This window comes from Lissotriton vulgaris, chromosome 4_1 (assembly GCF_964263255.1).
Source record: "Lissotriton vulgaris chromosome 4_1, aLisVul1.2, whole genome shotgun sequence".
In the NCBI taxonomy this organism is placed as follows: Eukaryota; Metazoa; Chordata; class Amphibia; order Caudata; family Salamandridae; genus Lissotriton; species Lissotriton vulgaris.
The window spans coordinates 11,871,045-11,890,699 of record NC_141691.1 but is presented as its reverse complement, the minus strand read 5'-3'; the positions used below and the strand labels follow the sequence as shown (position 1 = coordinate 11,890,699).

General features: G+C 43.9%; 1 protein-coding gene across 1 annotated transcript in view; it reads right to left on the bottom strand.

The window, feature by feature from the left end:
- Positions 1-9,553: 9,553 nt before the first annotated feature.
- The window catches only part of LOC147718211 (uncharacterized), a 133,567-nt gene continuing 123,465 nt past the window's right edge, over positions 9,554-19,655 (bottom strand). The window contains exon 3 of the mRNA XM_086918234.1: positions 9,554-11,639. Within this exon, the coding sequence (XP_086774360.1) occupies positions 10,858-11,639 (782 nt within the window). The 3' untranslated portion in view covers positions 9,554-10,857. The remainder of the gene's footprint in view (positions 11,640-19,655) is intronic.

Below are 19,655 nucleotides of genomic sequence, written 5' to 3'. Positions count from 1 at the left end.
GTAATCTTCCACGGCATAAGATAGAGTTGTCCTTTAAGCACTAAGAATGTGGGCTCCCCTGAAGTTCCAGAAGGAGATCTGGAAATAGGCAAAGAAGCATGGGAAAATCCCAAAAATGTTCCATCAGAACTGGATACCAGGCTTGCAACCTCTGGTGTGATTACCACCAGATCCTCCTCCCGTCTCCTCACTTGCAGCAACATTCTCGTGATCATGGAAAAGGGGGAAAATTCATACCCCCTCTTTCAACTCCAATCTTGGAGCAAGGCATCAGTTGCTACTGCTCGAGGATCCGGTCTACAACTGAAAAATCTTTCCAATTGGTGATTCAGTCTTCACGCAAACAGATCCACTGTGAATGGGCCCTTTCTCTTGTCGCTCTGAAAATTATTGGAATAAGTTTCCAGAGACTCATGACTTTTAGGTATCTGGAATTACAATCCGCCACTTCATTGTCCTGGCCAAGAAGGTGTTACACTATAATGAGATGTTGTAGTACAGCCAAAAACATTTTACCAGATCCGAGAGGGTCTTCAACCATGTCCCACTTAGGCAACTAATGTAGCGTATGGATGAGAAACTGTCCATTTTTAGTAAAACACAGAACTTGCCCACTCTTTGGTCCAATATCGCACTGCAGAAGAGCCAGCTAGAAGCTCCCGACAGTTGATATGCAACTGGTGTTCCTATGCAGACCATTGTCTTCCTGTAGAGGACTCGCCGCATCGAATACCTCAGCCAATTCTGCTGGCGTCCGATTCTATACCTATATCTGGACTAGAAATGAAGATTGCACTCTCATTCCATGCTTCCATGTGCGATAGCCACCATCACATCTCTTCTCCGACAAGGGAAGGCGTTCCAAGTATGTCAGACCTTTGCGTAGGTGGTGAGATTCGAGGCGTTGAAGTCCCTGTAATGAAGTGGACTAGAAAAGATTGCCTGAATGGATGACAAAAGCATACCTACTACCCAAGCAATCTGCCTCAGAGGGGTCTGTTCCTTGGACAGAGAATTGCAGCATTCCTGTCTGATCTTCACAATCTTCTTTAATGGTAGGCTCAATGTGGCTTTGTGGGGATCTATTATGGAACTCAGAAAGGTTGTTCGTTGCGCTGGAGAGAGTAGCGAGTTTTCACATTGATGACGAACCCCAGACCTTCCAGTGTTCCTGAAGTCTCCTTGGGTATTGGTCTGAAAGGAGAATGCAGTCCAAGTACACTATGAGCTGAATTACTTGGGCCTGTAAGGTCTCGATGGAAGGAGGCAAGACCTTGGAGAAGCACCAAGGGGCTGACTAAAGGCTGAAGGGACGAGAGTGGCAAATTTGCATGTCTGGCTCTACCATACGAACTGGGGGTTTCTGCGGTGCGGTGGGAATATGGTGACTGCGAGATATGCATTCTTTAAGACCAGACTCTCCATCCAATCAAACAGCCCCAAGACATCCCTTAGGAGGTAGATCCCTTTCATTTTCAAGTGATGATACATAAGCCACTCGTTGAAATCCTGGCGACTGATGACCGGTGAGTGACCCCCATCCCTTTTGTCTACCAAGAACATATTGCTGATGAAGCCCAGACCGGAAAATCGCCCTTTTTTTAGAAGATGCTACATTTATGCGAGATCAAAACAGAGACACATTTTGAACAAGCATTTGCAATGCAATAGGTCTCGCATTAGGAAAGTTTGAGCTATTGGTATTGTAAATGACAAATGTTTTATTTATGTTTTGTTTTTGAAAATAGCGAAATTATTAGCTTTGTCATTTACAATGCCAACAGTTATAACTTTCACTCACAAATGTGACACCTATAGCATTTGTAATGCAATATGTGTTGTATTTACGTGACTTACATGTATTGATATTTACAAATAACAATGGCTTTCAATTTTTTTTAAATAATTAATACTTAAATAAAAGTGATTGTAATTTATAATGGCAATAGCTTAAACTTTTGTAAATAACTTTTGTGAAGACTATGTTCAGTGTATTTTATTGTGCCGAAAATCCAAGAACAGAAGTGAAATATTAACATCTTTTTGTTACATTTGTAATAAAGCTTGAAACATTGAGAGAACATATTTGAACCAGTTGTTGTGGAATGGTTGCACACATTGATGCTGTGGTGGCGCTGAGTGATGTGGTGGCGAACGAGTGATGCTGTTGCGTTCAGTGATGCTGTGGTAGCGCATAGTAATGTTGTGGTGCCCCTGAATGATGCTGTGGTGGTGCTGAGTGATGCTGTATGCTATGCTATGTTTTGTTTTGCTATCCTAGGTTTTGTTTTGTTATGCTATGCTATGCTATGTTTTGCTATCCTATGTTTTGATTTATCCCCTTAAGCGCTGCCGTCGGCCAACGGTCGTCGCGAGCACTACCTTGCCAGTGCTGCGCACGACCATTGGCCGACGGGCCAGCGCTCGTTATTCGAACGTTCAGCACTGGGTGCTGAACGTTCGACGAAGCTATGAGGTTAATCTATGCTATGCTTTGTTATGCTATGCTGTTTTGTTATGCTATGTTTTGCTATGCTATGCTTTGTTATGATATGCTATGTTGTGTTGTGTTTTATTATGCTATGCTATGTTTTGATATGCATTGCTATGTTTTGTTGTGTTTGGTATGCTATGCTATGTTTTGATATGCTACTGTAGGTTTTGTTTTGCTATGTTTTGTTATGTTACGCTATGCTTTGTTATGCTATCATATGCTTTGTTTTGTTGTTATGCTATGTTTAGTTTTGCTATCCTATGCTTTTTTGTAAAGCTATGATGTGTTTTGTTGTGCTATGCTATGTTTTGTTATGCTATGCTGGTGAGGGTGTGCGAGGGTGTGTGAGGGTGAGGAGGGGTGAGGATGTGTGAGGGTTGTGAGGGTGAGGGGGTGTGAGGGTGAGGGAGGGTGTGTGAGGGTGTGGGGGTGTGAGGATGTGTGAGGGTGAGTGAGGGTGAGTCAGGGTGGGTGAGGGTGTGTGAGGGTGAGGGGGGTGAGGGTATGAGGTTGAGGGGGTGTGAGGGTGAGGGTGACAATGTAACGTTATCTATAAGCAAGGAAACAAGTGTTGAGTGGGAATGGGGTGGCAGAGCCATAGGGTCCAGTCGGTGACACTATGGAGCAGAGATACAGTTAAATGGGCCCTGGCTGAAGGGACACACATTTGCTTGGCTAGGACAGATGATAAGATTGAGATATCGGGCGGAGCTACTGAAGGCTTTTCAGAAGACTGAGGAGCCTCAAACTCATTCACATGCTGTGTTGAGGTGATTGCAACAAGGTACAGTCTTAATAGTAAGGAGCCGTAAAGGACAGCTATGAAGTGGCTCAAACAGAGTGTACATCAGGTAAGTCAGGACCAGATTATGGTCAGCTTGGGGCAATACAAAGGGGGAACATTTGTTGCAGTCCTTTCAAATAAATTGCATCCCAGCTAGCTACTTAAACAACGAGGGCTGATATGACAACCGTACGACGACTGAAGGGACCAAAAGATAATCCTTAACCAAGTTCAAAGCCTTGGCAGGCAAGAGACCGAAAGCATCCGAATATACAGCCTCCTATCAGCACTCGCATCCAAGCAAGTATAATGATTGCAGGTTTTAGGTCTGGCAAGACTGACAGAGGTAAAAACATCAAATTTCGGTGGTTTAGGAGTTAAGTATGAATCTATTATGTACAGCGAGGGGAGAACGGGGGAAATAAAGTGCGTTTGTTTTTCCCCACAACCTTTTTCACGTAGTCACTTGCTTTAGTGGTAATGTGGTCTAGTGACTGACGCACCAGCGGCTTAGTTTTGTCTGTGATTTGAAAGTTTAAATCCAGGCAGGGCCAACTGAAACTTTAATATTTCTAAGATCATAAAAAGAGTACCGCTTGAAATGGAAATAGTTAAATTTTTCATGCACTGCCGCCCCTCTTCATGTTGTAAACGTTCTCATATCCTGCTAGTGATAATGTAGATAGCATCCTGAAAACGGTAAGTATGGCGGAATAAACCGCTATATAAAAATGTTTTTAAAAAATGAACCCTGTGGGGCCAAGATGATGAGAATATCATATCAGGCTTGAGTAACATACTGGCCTTTACTTTTCGGTTCCGCACTTGTGTTCGTGCATTTTTAATTAAACGACCAAAACGAGAAAGTTGCAAAATGCAATCAAAAAAGCATGAGAGTGTGAACGAACAACTAACACCTGACATGGGGCAAATATTGCATGTCCTCAAGAGATCCCTTTCATCCAGTTCTGTTCACTCAGCTTAATTTCTGCTGTAAATGGTTCTCTACGATTGAAACCATGTGTCCGCCGGGGGCTCCTTGTTCTGGTAAAGCGTCTAGGGTCCCCCTTCTAACAGGCCTGTCTCGCCCCTTGTCTGCTGCGCATTTCCATGTGCAGAGCCTGACTTACATCACAGCACCTTTTGTTGCTGAAAGCCTTAGCTGGTGGACGGACAGTGTGAGCAGTCAAGTGAAGTAGGGAGAGTCCATTTCACGAGAAAGGGGAGTCCCTAAAGTGACGCTCTGTGCTTCTTACTACCTCTTAGCTTTCATCTCCCCAGCACTCGTTGTGCAAAGCTGGCTGTTTTGAAATATAATTTTTGTCGGGGGTGTTGCGTTTTGCAAAGCCTTCCAGGAGACTGAGTCATATGTTCACCGTTAAAGTCTCCCCTGGTGCGCTCCTCTGTGGTGCAGACCAGCCAACAGCTGGAGTGTGCCTGTAGCAGCCTCAACTAGCTATGAAAAGTTTTCAAAGGAATGTCAACTCCACGGTCCAGCCCTCGGCAGCTGGCAGGAACGTGGAGACCCGGGGGGATTCGCAATGAGGGAAAGGGACCCGACCTGCCCAATGCCCACAGTGCCAAGGGACAATTCAGTGGCTACCCTTTGAGGGGCATTAAGCAGGGATAACCATTATCTCAAACAAAAAAAGCCGGGTGGGCAGAAAAAAATAGTGGTGCGGGGAAAGAAGGAGCAACATGGAGTTTGTATGAGGGAATATTGGAGGGCAGAAGTAGCAGACAAGAAAGAGGTGATGTGGGGAAAGGAGGAAGCAGAATAGAGCGCACAAGGGGCAGTGCTTGAAAGGGCAGCAGCATAAGGAGGGAGAGAGCAAACTCGGAGGCGGAGCAGGCTCGGGTCGCGGACACAGAAGGTGAAGCAGAATCTTTTGGGGCGACAGAGGCAGACGCGGGAGCTGGTGTACCGGCACTGAGGAGGCAGGGAAACCAGTAACAAAAGGAACATTAACTAGGAACATACTAGATTAATGTGATGTTTAAACCTTTTTTTAAAACAAGAGCAAGATAAACAAGCTCTCGGCATTGCTGTGTGGGGGGGGGGGCAGGGAGCTGCAGCCTTTGAAGTCTCATGCCTAGGCACAGACAAATGGTGGTGCGCGATGTGCACGCAGGGGGGGAGCGGCAGCCTTTGAAGTCTTTTGCGAGGCACAGACAAATGGTGGTGTGACGTGGCTGGTGATGGCGTGCACGCGCATACTCACATGAACTGTACGGGATACGCAAGTTTGGTAGAGTTTTTGAACTGCCTACTATAATCTAGCCTATCTATCCCTACGGGATAGAATAGTCGAGATCAAAAAAGGGGGCGAGGAAGTTTTCTTTGGTGGGGAGTTCCTTAAAACCCGATCTGAAAACCTCAAACTGTCTGTAGGACCCAAGCATCCGACGTAATCCTTTCTCATTGTGAGCAAAATGAGTGAACTGTCCCCCCATTCTTATTTGGGAAGAAGGAAGAACACTTACCGGAGGTACTGTTGTGGGAGTTTCGCAGGAATCCTTCCCGGACACCATAATGTTGTTGAAAACCTCTTGAAAGGAAGAATTCTTTGAATCCCGCTGGGTCTTGCCACTGTCCACGATGAGAGCCTTGGCCTCCTGCTGGGGCTGAGGAGTGGAAGCAGCCAGTCGAGAGCCCTCTACCACGACCGGTACAGGCAAAAACCATGGGAGCGAATATGGCTTCATAGAAGCCTGGGCTTTTGCTAAGGAGGTGAAAGTGGCTACTATCTTCCCTAACTCCTTAACAAAAGGATCCCCAGACAATTCCTCCTGTGCGATGGGGCCTGCCTGGAAGATCCCAGATCACCTAATGTTAGGATCCCCTTCTATAAGTATGGACATTCTGAGTTCTGTATATAAAGTACAGTTAGCATTCCCTAGAAAAATAATTGTGCATTGTGCCCACCCCAACAAGACATATGGGGTAATAAAGAAGTCAGATTGTATGACGTCTTCCACCATGGTGCGAATCTTTGTGATTGGGCTCAAAGTATCCAGAAAGGTATCTTGGCAGGATGACCATGAGCTATCAAAGCCTTTCTTTGGATCCTGGACTCATTTCCTGAAGAACATGGCCATCCTATGGTCAATTTCTGAGGTTATGGTCACCTTACCATCTAGGAAGGGGCAGAGGCATTCTTTTTTTAAATGTTTCCTCAATCTGCCAGAAACATAAGCAGCTATTTTTTTTGGGTGGAAGATCATTCCACAGAACGGAAATGCAATAAATCGTTTGGGTCCAGCATGTCTGAGGTATCAGACTCCCTGGTCAAGTAGAAGATGACATCCCCCGCCCGGCGAAGGACGCCAAGGTCTGGATGGGCTGGGTTCAAGGTCCGAATCTCCATGAGAGTCGTCAGCATTTAAATGGTCAGGGGTATCTGGGGTAGATGGTGCGGGATCCGGCCCACCTGGGCTTTTCTCCGCTGCAGCAGGGACCAGGTTGTCTGAGGGGGGTATGGACTGTGACAAGAATACTCATTTTAAGCAGGCAAAAGCACCTGTATCCACGCCCTGCATGTGTTTACACTTGCTCTCCTCCTTGGCAGGGCAGACGTCAGGATGGGTTTCATCAGAAAAGTATCTGGGTAGCAATAAGCCAACTAATAGTTTACACTCTAGAGATGCAATAGTAAAGGCGACCGCTTGGTGGACTGACGCATCAACTGCGTTGCAGACTGCATCAGCAAATGAAAAATAGGGAGGCGAAGTGTCGTCCTCCATGTGGTCTGCCTCAGTGAATTGCATATTGGGGCACTGAGGGTAGGCTTTTCTTAATAGCATCTGCTCTGAACAGCAAAGTAGTGCTGGGATCCAGCTAATATGGGAGCCAATTGCTCAATAATGGCTTTCACTCTGGGACAGAAGTGCCCTTTTCTTTCACTAGGGCTAAACACCGGGGCCTGTCACTGTAGTAAAACACTGACCCAATGCCCATAAAATAATCTGGGCCTCCGTGGGGCGTCAATGCTTCGAGGTGCTAGGGATAATCTGCAACAAGACAGACTCAACAGTGGGTGTCTTTAATGCTCAGTATTATGTTAAGGAGTTTTTATGGCTGTACACACCCCAATGAGGGGTGTCACGCTTTAGGTGGTGCGTGTGGCCAAGGCTCTCACTGCGGTCACAGCGGTCCAAATTCAAAATGGAGTTTCCACCGATGAGGACATGTCTTCAGGGCAATATGGCACAGGATATGGTAGACGCTGACGCCTCTAGTGGGACACAACAACTCGAGCGCAGCCCATTGATGGTATAAATATCAGCGGCGCAGGAAGACTACTGAGATGCGCTTCCATGCGCCCTCTGTTAGGGAGGAAAGGCAAATTAGTTAGTTGACCCCCAATCTAGCATGCAATAATACCAAATAACTGAAAGGAAGAGGCACTCCGTTTCCGGCTGCAAAGCAGCAAAGAGGGGGCCTGGCCAGAGAGGAAGGACTATTATGGGACTGGCTGTTCACTAATTGGACAACCTGTTTTTTTCCCTAGGTTTCATGGGAAAGGTAGTTATTGCTTTTTCTGGAACATGGCTGATGTTAAATAAATGTAAAATAAAGGAAAGACAGTAAGCATAATCCTCGCCTCACTTTCAGACATAGAATCTTAAAATGTCCTACAAACATCACAAACCCCACTTGCAGTAGGTCTCAACTGATAGGCAACCAAGCAAAAACTTCAAAAAGTGAACAACTTTGTGGAGGGTGGAGTGGTAAAACTGTTTTTCAAGAAGATGAGAAATTGGTGTCCAGTGTAAGCCAAGTTACATTTTTGTCAAACACGAGCATAACATCAAAAGTTATCAATGTAATACACCAAAGTTTGCCCTGTCTATCAATGACCCTCTAATACAAATTGCTAGTTATTGTGTCAAAGCTCTAGGTGATTTGGTCAGATTTAGGTTGGTATCTCAGCTTCATGAGCCCTTCACAAGACCAACAAGTCATTCATTTACAGGTGATATAGTAAGCACTTAAATTAGCAACCAGGCACTAGTAGCTTTTTGTCAAAGCTGGACATCTTGCCAATGACTTAAGAGCATTTATTATAAGCGGTACTTTTAGAGACAAACACAAAGATTGACAAAGAAGTGCAAAATACATTAATGTTCTTTATTCTGCGAGTGAAGGACCTCATCAGCATGGTGTGTTTACATTTTGGGTAATAGTGACAAACATCCCTGCGGTTTTTCGCAGATGTTACGCCACGTAACCAAGAACCGTTAGATTTTAGCTACACGTTATCCACTCTTGTACCTGGTTTGTGGGCCATACAGGGCTTTTTCCTTTTATTTGTCCATAAAAAGATTCAAAGGTGAACAGATGCATGCTCACGTCTCATTCTCTGAACTTTTGGGAGAAGGATTCATGCAATTCCAAAGTTCATTGTGTGTTCTCTATGAGTTGAGTTCATCTATAAAAACGTCATCATATCCTGTACAAAATGAACTTTCTCCTATGCTCAATACCCTCATGGATTAAAGCATCAATACTGAACAGTAGTGTGTGATTTATTCATTTTTCACATTCTCATGTAGGCTTTTTTCTTCACTGTGCTCAAAGCATTATCTGATGTCTGTATTAATGTTCATTAAAAAGCACCCCCTCCCTAAACATGTTGTTCTTGCATGTATCCAGGCTGACCATGTGTAAAACCTGCTGCAGTCATAAGGGGAGTCCACTCTGGATGAGTGGGTCCTATGTGAGAGTCTCCTGTCCAACATGTGAGGCTACGACAAAAGCCAGGGCCTCCGAAGAGGTTGACAATTGGCTGGTTGCCACATAGGAGCAGCGAGATGGAACCTCTGTCGAAGACAATCCTGTCCTTTCTTTTAGAAAGGGGACGGGTTGTATTTTTTTATTTTCAAGTGTTCCTGGGCATTCTGCACTCTACTGAGAAGGACTCTATAACTTTAGGCTGAAAGCTGTGGGATGCAGTGTAATCTTTGTAACTCATTTTAAAGTTGGCATACCTCTTCTGTTGCTGCCTATTTCAGCCTTTTGTCCCCCTTTTTCTTCAGTTGCCAGGATTACATTTTAAAACCATGCCATCTGACAGCATTCATAACTGGATACAGCTGTTCGATATATACGCTCTTCACGTTCCTTTATTCACATCCTGATGTTGTTATAAATTTCCCTCGGCTCCATGTTGGCACACATAAGAAAATAATTTAATTCAACCCTAAAGTTCTTCATTTGATGGCAATGTCACGCTTAGTACCATGCTATTGCTTTATTTTTTGGTTTTGTAGTTCTTAAATAATTGCTATTTCTAAGATATCATGTTCTGAGAATTGTTATAATATTTACCAAGTTGTCAGTCTGTCTGGGTACATTTTTCCTAGAACCCTAAATAATTCTTTGGGACAAACGTACTGCTTCCTAGGTTGCAACAAGGTGCAATTCTTTTTGAATCAAGATGAAGCTATTATATTTGAATCCTTCAATCCTTCCTAATACATTTCCTTCACCTTGAACATTTCAGCATATCTTCTGTCACACTACTTTCACCCAGAATGGTTTGTAATACTGGCAAGTCTGTATGTGCAAGCAGCAAATACTTTATTGAGATTACTGTAGCTTTTCACTGCTGGATTCCACTTACCGCTCATATATTTAATTTTTTAGATGCATTCAGAAGCCTCATCTTGCTTCTTCATCCCCATTATAATAGCCCCACTGGTGAACTCATCGGTTTATTTGTTCAATGATCCTAGATGTTTTCTAAATAGGACTAAAATTTGGCAACTAATATTACACTTTTCCGATTTAATAAACAGATAGGTCTTATCTATGTTTAGTGATTGTTTAGTGTCTATACTATGACACAAAATGCAGGTCAACATATTAAAGATAACACAATAAAGTGTCCACTTGCCTAGAGCTGAAATAGTGCTACGGTTTTAGGGGAGATGACTATGTGGACCCAGCACATTTTCTTAATTTGTCCTGAATCACATATAACAATCTGCTCATGTTCTAGTTATTCTGTCTCCTAGAAAATGAAGCAGCACAGTTTGTTTTCCTGAAAATTATGTGGCCAGGTGTTACAATACAGTTTTCCTAGTAGTTGTTTTCCGTAAACCGTAAGTTGATTTGTAAGTGTAAACATTTTTTTGGGAGTTTTTGTACAAAGTAAAACAGTCAGAGGTTTTGTGTTCTCTGTGATCAAAGCACATGAAGGCCCTTATCTACTCATAGTCTCAACGGTGTTTTAACTTAGAACAATATTTGACAAGGTTCCTAAAGGTTTGTTAAGATATGTACTTGTGCCTTCTTTGGACGGTTCTTCAGTCACTCAGGGTTTGGCTATCGTAGTCTTAGCAGCCAGGTCATAAAATCTGGATGATACGGCTAGACCTAAGAGGTGGATGCATTCTTCTCACTAATACCTTACTTTACGGTATGTTTTTTTCTTATTTTTAATGACGTATTCTTAGTTTTTGAAGAGTTGGTTTCATATATAACGGTTATTTTAGGAATATTCTATTAGATAGCTAGGATCCTGTGTCAGCTTGTCAGAGTTCGACAACAGAAGCAAAAGTGTGCCTATTTTGCTCATATTGTAATTCGTTCAATACTGTGTATTCGATGGTGTGTGTATAAGCTCCCTGACTGATTGAAACTCTTGCCACATTCACTACATTTATATGGTTTCTCTCCTGTGTGCGTCCTCTCGTGTCTACGCTTATCTGTTAACCTTCGGAAACCCTTTTCACAAACACTACATTTGTAGGGTTTTTCTCCTGTGTGTATTAGGACATGGGAGATCAGAGTCGATAAGTGTCCAAAATGGTTTCCACATTCGTTGCAAGTGTATGGTTTCTCTCCTGTGTGCATTCGCTTGTGACTGCTGAGATGTGCAACCTGGCTAAAACCCTTCCCACAATCACCACATTTGAAGGGTCTCTCTCCTGTGTGCACCCTCTGATGGGTGATCAGTTTGCGTGATTCTCTGAAGCTCTTGCCACATTCATCGCATCGATATGGTTTGTCTCCTCTGTGTATATGTTGGTGAGAGTGAAGGTATTTTGCATGGCTGAAGTTCTTCCCACAATCGGTACATGGAAACTCTTTACCCTCCGTGGGGCTCATATTTTGATTGCTGGAGCCTGGTGAAGTGCTGACACCATTTTCATATTCCATGGACGGCCCCATTTTGTGTTGTGCCTGACCTCTCTGCCTCCAGTGGCATCTGCTCCACCTTCTGAATGCCACTTCCTTCTCTGCATCCAGTAAAGGTTTTCCTTTGGTTTTTAAAAATAAGGCCTCCTGTGGCTCTAAAATTCCAGCCCAGTGTTCACGGATTTGCTCCTGGTAGTTGTTCATTAGTCCAGCATCTGTGGGATATAAGCAATACACAGTTAATCATTGAATTTATTACCAGCCTGACAAATTATAAATGTTCTTGATCAGGAAAAATTAATTCATTGGAAGTGACGATTGATGTTGTTGCAAATAAATTGTTACCACACTGTCAACCTTCCAGCATGCTTTAAGGAACTAAGGTTACCCTTATCTTTCTATTAAATAGAACTCAATTTACAAACCTTAAAAAGATAAAAGAGTAAGTTGTTTCTGCAAGCCTTAAAAGATCCGGCCTGCAGGGCATACAGACATCCCAGCAGGTGCTGACCCTTAACTCACGCAGTTACCTCGCCTGCTTCATGTCTTCGTATTAGCTAATATTTTGACTTACATTTGGCCACAAAATATAGTAAATTTGAGGTAGAGGGACGAGGATTGTTGAAACAAGCTAGTATTATCTACGTAAACTAATGCTCAAAAGGTGTGAATTAATCAAAATCTGAGGTCTCTCTAAAGGCACGTGACTGTCAGAAGTAGATATAATTAGGGCTGCCGGTTTTATGGTATTTACTTTTTTGCCATTTCGTCTGTATTTATCCATATTTATTTTTTGGGCATTTTATCTGTATTTATCCACATTTATTTTTGCCACAAGCAAAAGTTGACGCTGCTGCTAGTATTTTTCTACATTTATTTAAATTGAGAATGCACACATGCACTTGGTTGTTATTGGCCAACACATTACATTCATCTGAAAATTTTTCCATTTGCCGAATGTCCCAAATATACCTAAAAGTGCTTTCACAAGCCATTTGTGTCAGAGCCTTGCAGTTTCTGACATCAGCACAGAGTGCCACTTCATCTCCCTCACTGAACACCATACTGCCCCACTGAGACAAACTGGCTCCCTTCAGCTACAACCCAATTGTGCCCCGCTATAAACACCTGGAAGCAACTCAATTCAAATTATGCACTAGACTAGAGTAATATGCTGCCTGAATTAAAAGTAACAGTGTACTGCAAAAAAAGCAAACACTCACAGGGAATACACCATAATGTTTTTACACTCGTTATTCAGAAATCAATGAGTGTATTTGCTTGAAAAGCTCGCTTCACTGGCAAACTCTGAAAGCTGGCGCTAATGTGTTTGGGTGTAAATAAAACCAAACCGGCCACTTTGCGACTACTCTGTCTTGTTTTATTTAGTTATGTATTTACTGCTCGCATCTTAAAAGCTTTTTTCTCTCCTCCTGAGGCTGCATTTTGGTGTAGAAAAATGTCAGACAAAGACATTTGCAGCACACGTGTTTCTCCTTTTTTGGATCCATTTCACAGAGAAACAAATGACGGAAAGGAGAGGAAAGAACAATCACAGTTTTCTACAAGTGAGGAGGAACGCAATAGAAAGAGAGAGAAGAAGAGGAAGAAAGAGGGGGGGTTAGCAGCAGAAGTGGACACTGTCCAGTAAAAAGGAAGAGCCCGCAATGGTTATGGGCTATGCAGTCGAGCCACAAACTCTGCATACACTCCTGTCTGTGGCGTAGAAATGCTTTGAATTTGTGGCCAGTTTGTTCTTGCAGCCACACATACAGTGTACTGCTCTACAGTCCGGCCACAAACTTGGCGACACTCCACTGATAGCTAAGCTTTGGCACACCAGGGGGTGCTGGCATTCGATTCCTGTTTTTGCCACCCTCAAAACTGCATACCCCACTGACTTCAGCCCCACCCCCCTCCCCTCTTCGTGAGGGCACTTACTTTTATTTACGATCCCAGCAGCTAATTACCACAGAACAAAACAAGAGCTGGCAAAACCAGCAACCTGGCATGCACAGTAAAACGATAATTATAACGAGGGCAGCTCTTGCACGCAATCGCCTTTAAACAATATTCCCTGTTTATTCGTTAGCATCAGTCACTTCGGAAAGAGTTTTAAGTAGGGTAAAGAACATGTGAACGTGGCATGCTTCCGTCCGGGTCAGCGCATCTTTAAGGACTTTTGAGGGCCTTGGAGCAGTAGTTTGGAGACGCGCAGAGGTGAAACACAGCTTGCTTTGTTGAGTCTTGGCCTAAGGCGTTGCACGTGCCCCGCTGGCTAAGGTAACCACATGTTTTTATCAGGCACCTCTGGGACACGCTGTCTTTATGGCACTGAGCGAGCAAGTGCAGAGTTCAGGCCTTTCCGAGTTAGGGGTGCTGAGGGCGAGGAGACTGAGATGTTACTTCGGGAATTGAATTCTAGTTAGGCCCTAACACTTGTGACAGAGAAAACAGCTTAATTAATATCATTGTATGCAGTAAGGACCTCTAGGCGCTACAGAAAAATAGACTATACATTTGTAGAGTAAGGATTTTCCAGAATTCATTGTGGAAGAAGCGGCAGTGCCTCTCAAAATAACTTTACATGGAGGAATAATGTCCACAGACACTGTACCGGTCTCAGACGAACAAAATAGTTTCATTCCTCTGACTTCACCAGGCAAATAAACACGAGGACGGCGAAGGAAGGTTACGTTGTCTCGTGGCTTGATTGTAGCTGTAAAAGGCTGGTGCAGAGCTCACACCAGGGGCTAAGCGGAGCACCGGAAATAAATGGGCCATCTACAAAAACGTATCATGTTACTGTAGGCAGGCACAGCCCTCCTGGAATTGGAGGAGGTTATCACCCCGTTCGGAGTGAGCGTCGTCAGCTATGCTGACGACACACAATTAGTAGTGTCATTATCCCATCCCAGCCAACAACCAGCAGATTTATTTAACTGCCTTACGCAGGTCCAAAGCTGGATGAACAGTTCTGCCTTAAAACTGAACGGAGCTAAGACCGACGTTCTCCTCCTTGACCAGAAAGGACTCACTCTCTCCCCGAACATCTGGCCAGGATGTCTAGGTCCCCTCCCTGACCCAAAACAAGAAGTAAAAAGTTTGGGCGTGTGGCTCGATACAGAAATTTCGTTCACCACGCAAGCTAAAAAAGTGGCCGGGACGTGCTTCGGGCTCTTGAAATCACTGAGGAAGATCCTGCCCCTCTTGCCCCCCAACTCGCAAAAACTGCTAATTCAAGGCCTGATACTCTCTAGGCTTGATTATAGCAATGTGATCTACCTGGGTGCCCCCGAAGCAACGATGAACAAGCTTCAGAGAATTCAGAACGTTGCCGCCCGGATCCTCACTAATACTCCTGCCAGAGCCTCGGCCAGACCAGCATTAAAACTCCTTCACTGGCTCCCAATAAGGGAGCGGGTCAAATTTAAGGCCCTGTGCCTAGCCCACAAACTGCTACAAAACCAAGGCCCCCCCCATTCTCAGAAAATTTATCAAACCCTATAAATCCTTTAGATCCCTCCGTTCGGACAAGGAGAACCTCATCATCACTCCCAGATTTAAGAAGGCACGTTCAGGCGGAAGACGGTTCTCAATTCACACTGCACGCCTCTGGAATGCACTCCCCCGCGACCTGAGAACCGAACCACATTATCTTCGCTTCAGGAAGCGGTTGAAAACCCACCTTTTTCCCTAAAAGAACTTGCTCGTCCGGAACCCCGAACTCCAGTTCCCCCCTTCCCTTCCTTTCCCCCCCCTTCCTTTCCTCACCCACTGACCTGTAGAGGTAGGGTTCTTAGCGCTGGGATACCTCCGGGGACTACGCGCTCTATACAAATTTTTAATAATAATAATAATCAGGAAGAGTGCTTGGCGAGGCAACTCTGCAGGAAGCATGGCAGTAGTATTTTCCTGTTTTTACATATAAATACAGACAAAGGAAAACTTGTTTTCCGTCTGTATTTATATGTAAAAATCTGTTTAAACGGAAAACCGGAAGCCCTAGATATAATACAGTCTGAACACTGTCGCACAATCCCAAAGACTGCACTGTTCATTATTGGGGATAAATCTAAAATTGAAAGCTTTCTGCAGATTTGTTTAGTTTATTAATAAAAGTGCAGAAGCAATGATGAATATTTTTCATTAATAGTTACAATATCATGCAAGTTCACAAATTAAGGGCTGATGTTATTCCTGTTGCAAGCCATGAGATTTTCAAAAATGTGTTAAGTAATGTACAAAACCCGTTTTGTGAGTTGAAAGTCTTTCCAACTCGATTTTGGTTTCTGCAACTCAAACTGAATCATAATTAGGAGGGGGCGTGCCCGTCTGAATGCGATTCTTAATGAAATTTACCAATGGTTTGTGACCTCAATAGTGGAACCAAACACTGAAACGTTACTATTTTCGTAGTAGCGTTGGTAGCGGCCTTTCAACTTGAAGTACCTGAGTGTTCACCTATCTGCCAAAACCCTACCGGTCAAAGACAATACCAAGAGATCAGAAGAGTTTTACTTTATCCAATACAACATTATGCATTAGGAATGTCTTTTATTTATGTAGGAATGGGCCATGGAATATGACCTTTGACATTGTAAGGTTTGTTGTTCTTTGACTGAAATGTCCTTATAACTCATCGGTATGCACCTTTGCCCCTGCATTTTCCTCTTCCAGCAAGTCACTAGATGGCTCTGAAGGTTGGTTTGTGCTCTAATTCACAAAGGGTATGTATTAACACCTTAATCGCGGCCGTTATTTCTCAGCAGTGCGGCGGTTTTAATAAGTCCGCAGCACCAGCGAGGTAGTGCTCGCGACAGCAAATGGCCACCGGCAGCAGGGATGGGGTTATAGATACACTGAGGCCCCACAGTTCCCAGAACCAGAGGGGCATAACCATCCTCTCACTTCTCAGAGAGAGATTGTCTGTGGGGACAGCATTAATTCTAGTGGGGGGGGAGGGGACAGGCATTTTTCTCCTGTTACCTTCAGAGGAGAGAAGCCTCGCCTACTGGTAACCTTTGCTACCTTTATGTACATGGATCTATTTCCTCCATGCACATGGGGCATGCATGGAAAGGCCGCATGTACTAGACATGTATGAAGATGGGTGAGTGTTAAGCAGGCGGTGGTGTTGTCTGTGTGGGTAAAGGAATCCATCATGGATTCATTTCTGTCCAGGACTGCTTTAAATGGAGGACTAGGGAATCTGGCAAGGTCTTTGTCTGATCTGAACAGTGGGCTTTGAGGATTTCCCATTGCACTCTACCTAAGGGCAACGTTTGAATTCTCGAGGTAACTAGAAGGAAGCTATATCAAGATGAGAGCACAGAAAGTTATATACACCTTACTTCCTGTCCATCTTTATGACCTTCACGAGGACCTACATGGATTTCCTAAATCCCTAAGTTCTTCCGACTCACACAGACTCTACAATGCTCTACAATGCTGCTCTCTCTACTAGTCATGCCCTGCCTCAACGGAACAGCATCTGAACCTGTTCCACACTGCCGCAATGATACAAGATCTCTCTTCTCAGTCACCAAATCTACTGAAAACTGCCACGTAAATTTGATACGCAAGTTTTTGAAAGGATTCCAACAAACACTCACTGAGGATTAATACTACTACCTGGAAACCTTTTAAAAGGAACTTTATGTCTCAAAAGCCGAGATATGGAAAAGAGACTTAAAAAAACTCAACCCCAACACTTTACCCGCCTACAGCCACAAGCTACTCCAGCCTCTGGCTGGTCTCTCCAAGGTACATGACTTCACCAACCATTACCTCAACTCTATGACCTCGGTTATTAATGAGGCTGCTCCCCTTCAACTAAAGAGAGTTTCCTCAAAAGACTCTAAACCTTGGTACAACGATCTGTTGAACGATCTCTTAGAACTTCCGAACGCAATTGGAGATCAGTCCCATCCGCCAAACACCTCAAAACTCTAAGAAAAAAGAGAAATGCTTACTATAGAAAGATCAAGCGCACCAAAGCAAACTTTTTCAGCCACCAACTAGACCATGCGAGAAACGGTCCCCGAAAACTTTTTGAATTAATCAAAACCCAATCTAAGGATGAACCTCAACAACTACCAGACATCGCTCGTACACAACCCACTTGTGAAGAATTCTCAAGCTTCTTTAATCTAAAGACTGATAACATCAAGAAAGATCTCCTCAATGACCTAATCTTACATTCAAGTGCTCACATCAATACACCCCCTACTCTTCCAACGTCGTCACAACAAACCACCTCAAAACTTGAACTAAAAAACAACGCAGCTTGGTCTTCCTTTGATACCTATACTGAAGAAGCAATAGGCAAGATTCTCAGCACCCTGAAGCCGGCCAATCACACCACCCATCCTCGTCCCGTTAACGATGTTAAAGACCTAACCCCATTGATTCTGCCGCTCTGGACCAAAATCATCAACAGCTCACTCCATCAAGGTTGCATCTTGGACACCCTCAAAATAGGGCAGGTTTCACCCATCCTAAAGAAACCCACAGCTGACCCCACGGACCTAAACTACTATCGCCCTATTTCCAATAGCCCTAACCTGGCCAAACTTTTGGAAAAATGTGTACTCCACCAATTGACAAAACAAATTGACCACTACAACCTTCTTGACAAACACCAATCAGGCTTCAGAGCAGGGCACAGCACGGAATCAGCTATGATACACATAATTGACGATGCTTTACAAATACTTGATCAGAATGGATCATGCCTACTCATCCTATTAGACCTCTCCTCAGCCTTTGATACGGTCAAACACGAGAACCTGTTAGATCTGCTGAATCAAAAAATGGGCCTATCAGGGTCAGTGCTTAACTGGTTTACCTCCTTTCTTCAAAACCGGATTCAAAAATTCAAGGTCAACAATTCCCTGTCCAAATCCGTGCCAGTACCTTTTGGAGTCCCACAAGGGTCCGCACTATCCCCGACACTGTTTAATTAATTTATGGAACCACTTACTGTTCTGTTGCAAGCATCCAACGTACGATTTCACATGTACGCAGATTATACACAAATATACCTTAAGATACACACACCAGAAGGCATCAAATTGCTTAACACAACGCTTTTGAACACCCAGTCATGGCTAGCTGAAAACCATCTCAAACTAAACGCACTCAAAATTGAATTCCTCCTAATAGCTCCACCCGCCAAAACACCTCCGCCAGTAGTCCTTTCATGACACGGTCCAACCAGACATCCAGGCACCACAGCTGTTTTCCTGTTTTGCACCTTTTGGTTTTACTTTGCACAATATGTTATGTATACTTGATCGACCTGTTTCTATTTTGTTGTATAATTTTCATCACTGATTGTAAAGCGCTCTGATATCCGCAAGGATCTTGTTCGCACTCTATAAAACTTTCAAAATCACCCATGCAAGAAAAATAACCATCAATTGTTCACCAAATCTGCCCGGAAATCTGACCATCTCCAACAGTAACAGCAGCAATGTTATGATTCAATCCTCGAACATCACAAAAGCGATTGCTTGCTCCATGGTTGGAGAAGAAGGTTGTAGCAGGTCAAAGGTTCTTCAAGAATCTGAAGCTGAAGCGAAGTTACAGACGAGAGAGCAGGTCTTATGAGATCCCGTGGGGAACTCTTTGGAAGAGCTGAGACATACAGCAAGCGACATGCTTAAAGGTTCTTCTGCTGACAAGCGGTTCATTCACTATGAAGCGCGATGAAGCCTTTTGAAGGAGGCTTTGTAATTTGCTGGTGTTGGTGTCTGCAGTCTAACCCGCTCTCCTTTAACACCTACTCAGTCACTGATGCTAGTATTCCCTGATTTCTTGCATCACATTTCCTCATGCCACTTGAACTGTCTGGAGTTAGGACTGAGAAGTCCATACCTCTCTACAGGAATGGTGTGTTTCGCTTTCATGCTGCCCGCCCGTGAACTCCGATACAATGGCACAAACAGAGTCACTGCCCTCCCTCTATAGACCGAGATTCCTTTTTAGGAGTAGGACGCCTCTCTACCTCTTGAGCACACATCTCCTGCCTCATTTATTTCATCCCTCTCACTGCCGGGGTGTTTGTGCACCCATAAGGAGGAACTTAAAAAACATGGCTTATGTTTCTTCAAACACATGTAACTCTTTAGTGTCTATGTGAACCCATATAAACTATATTTTTGTTGACACAGGATCTGTATCCTGTGCCACTGTCATTGCAGCTAGACTAAGAGGCACCCGATTCC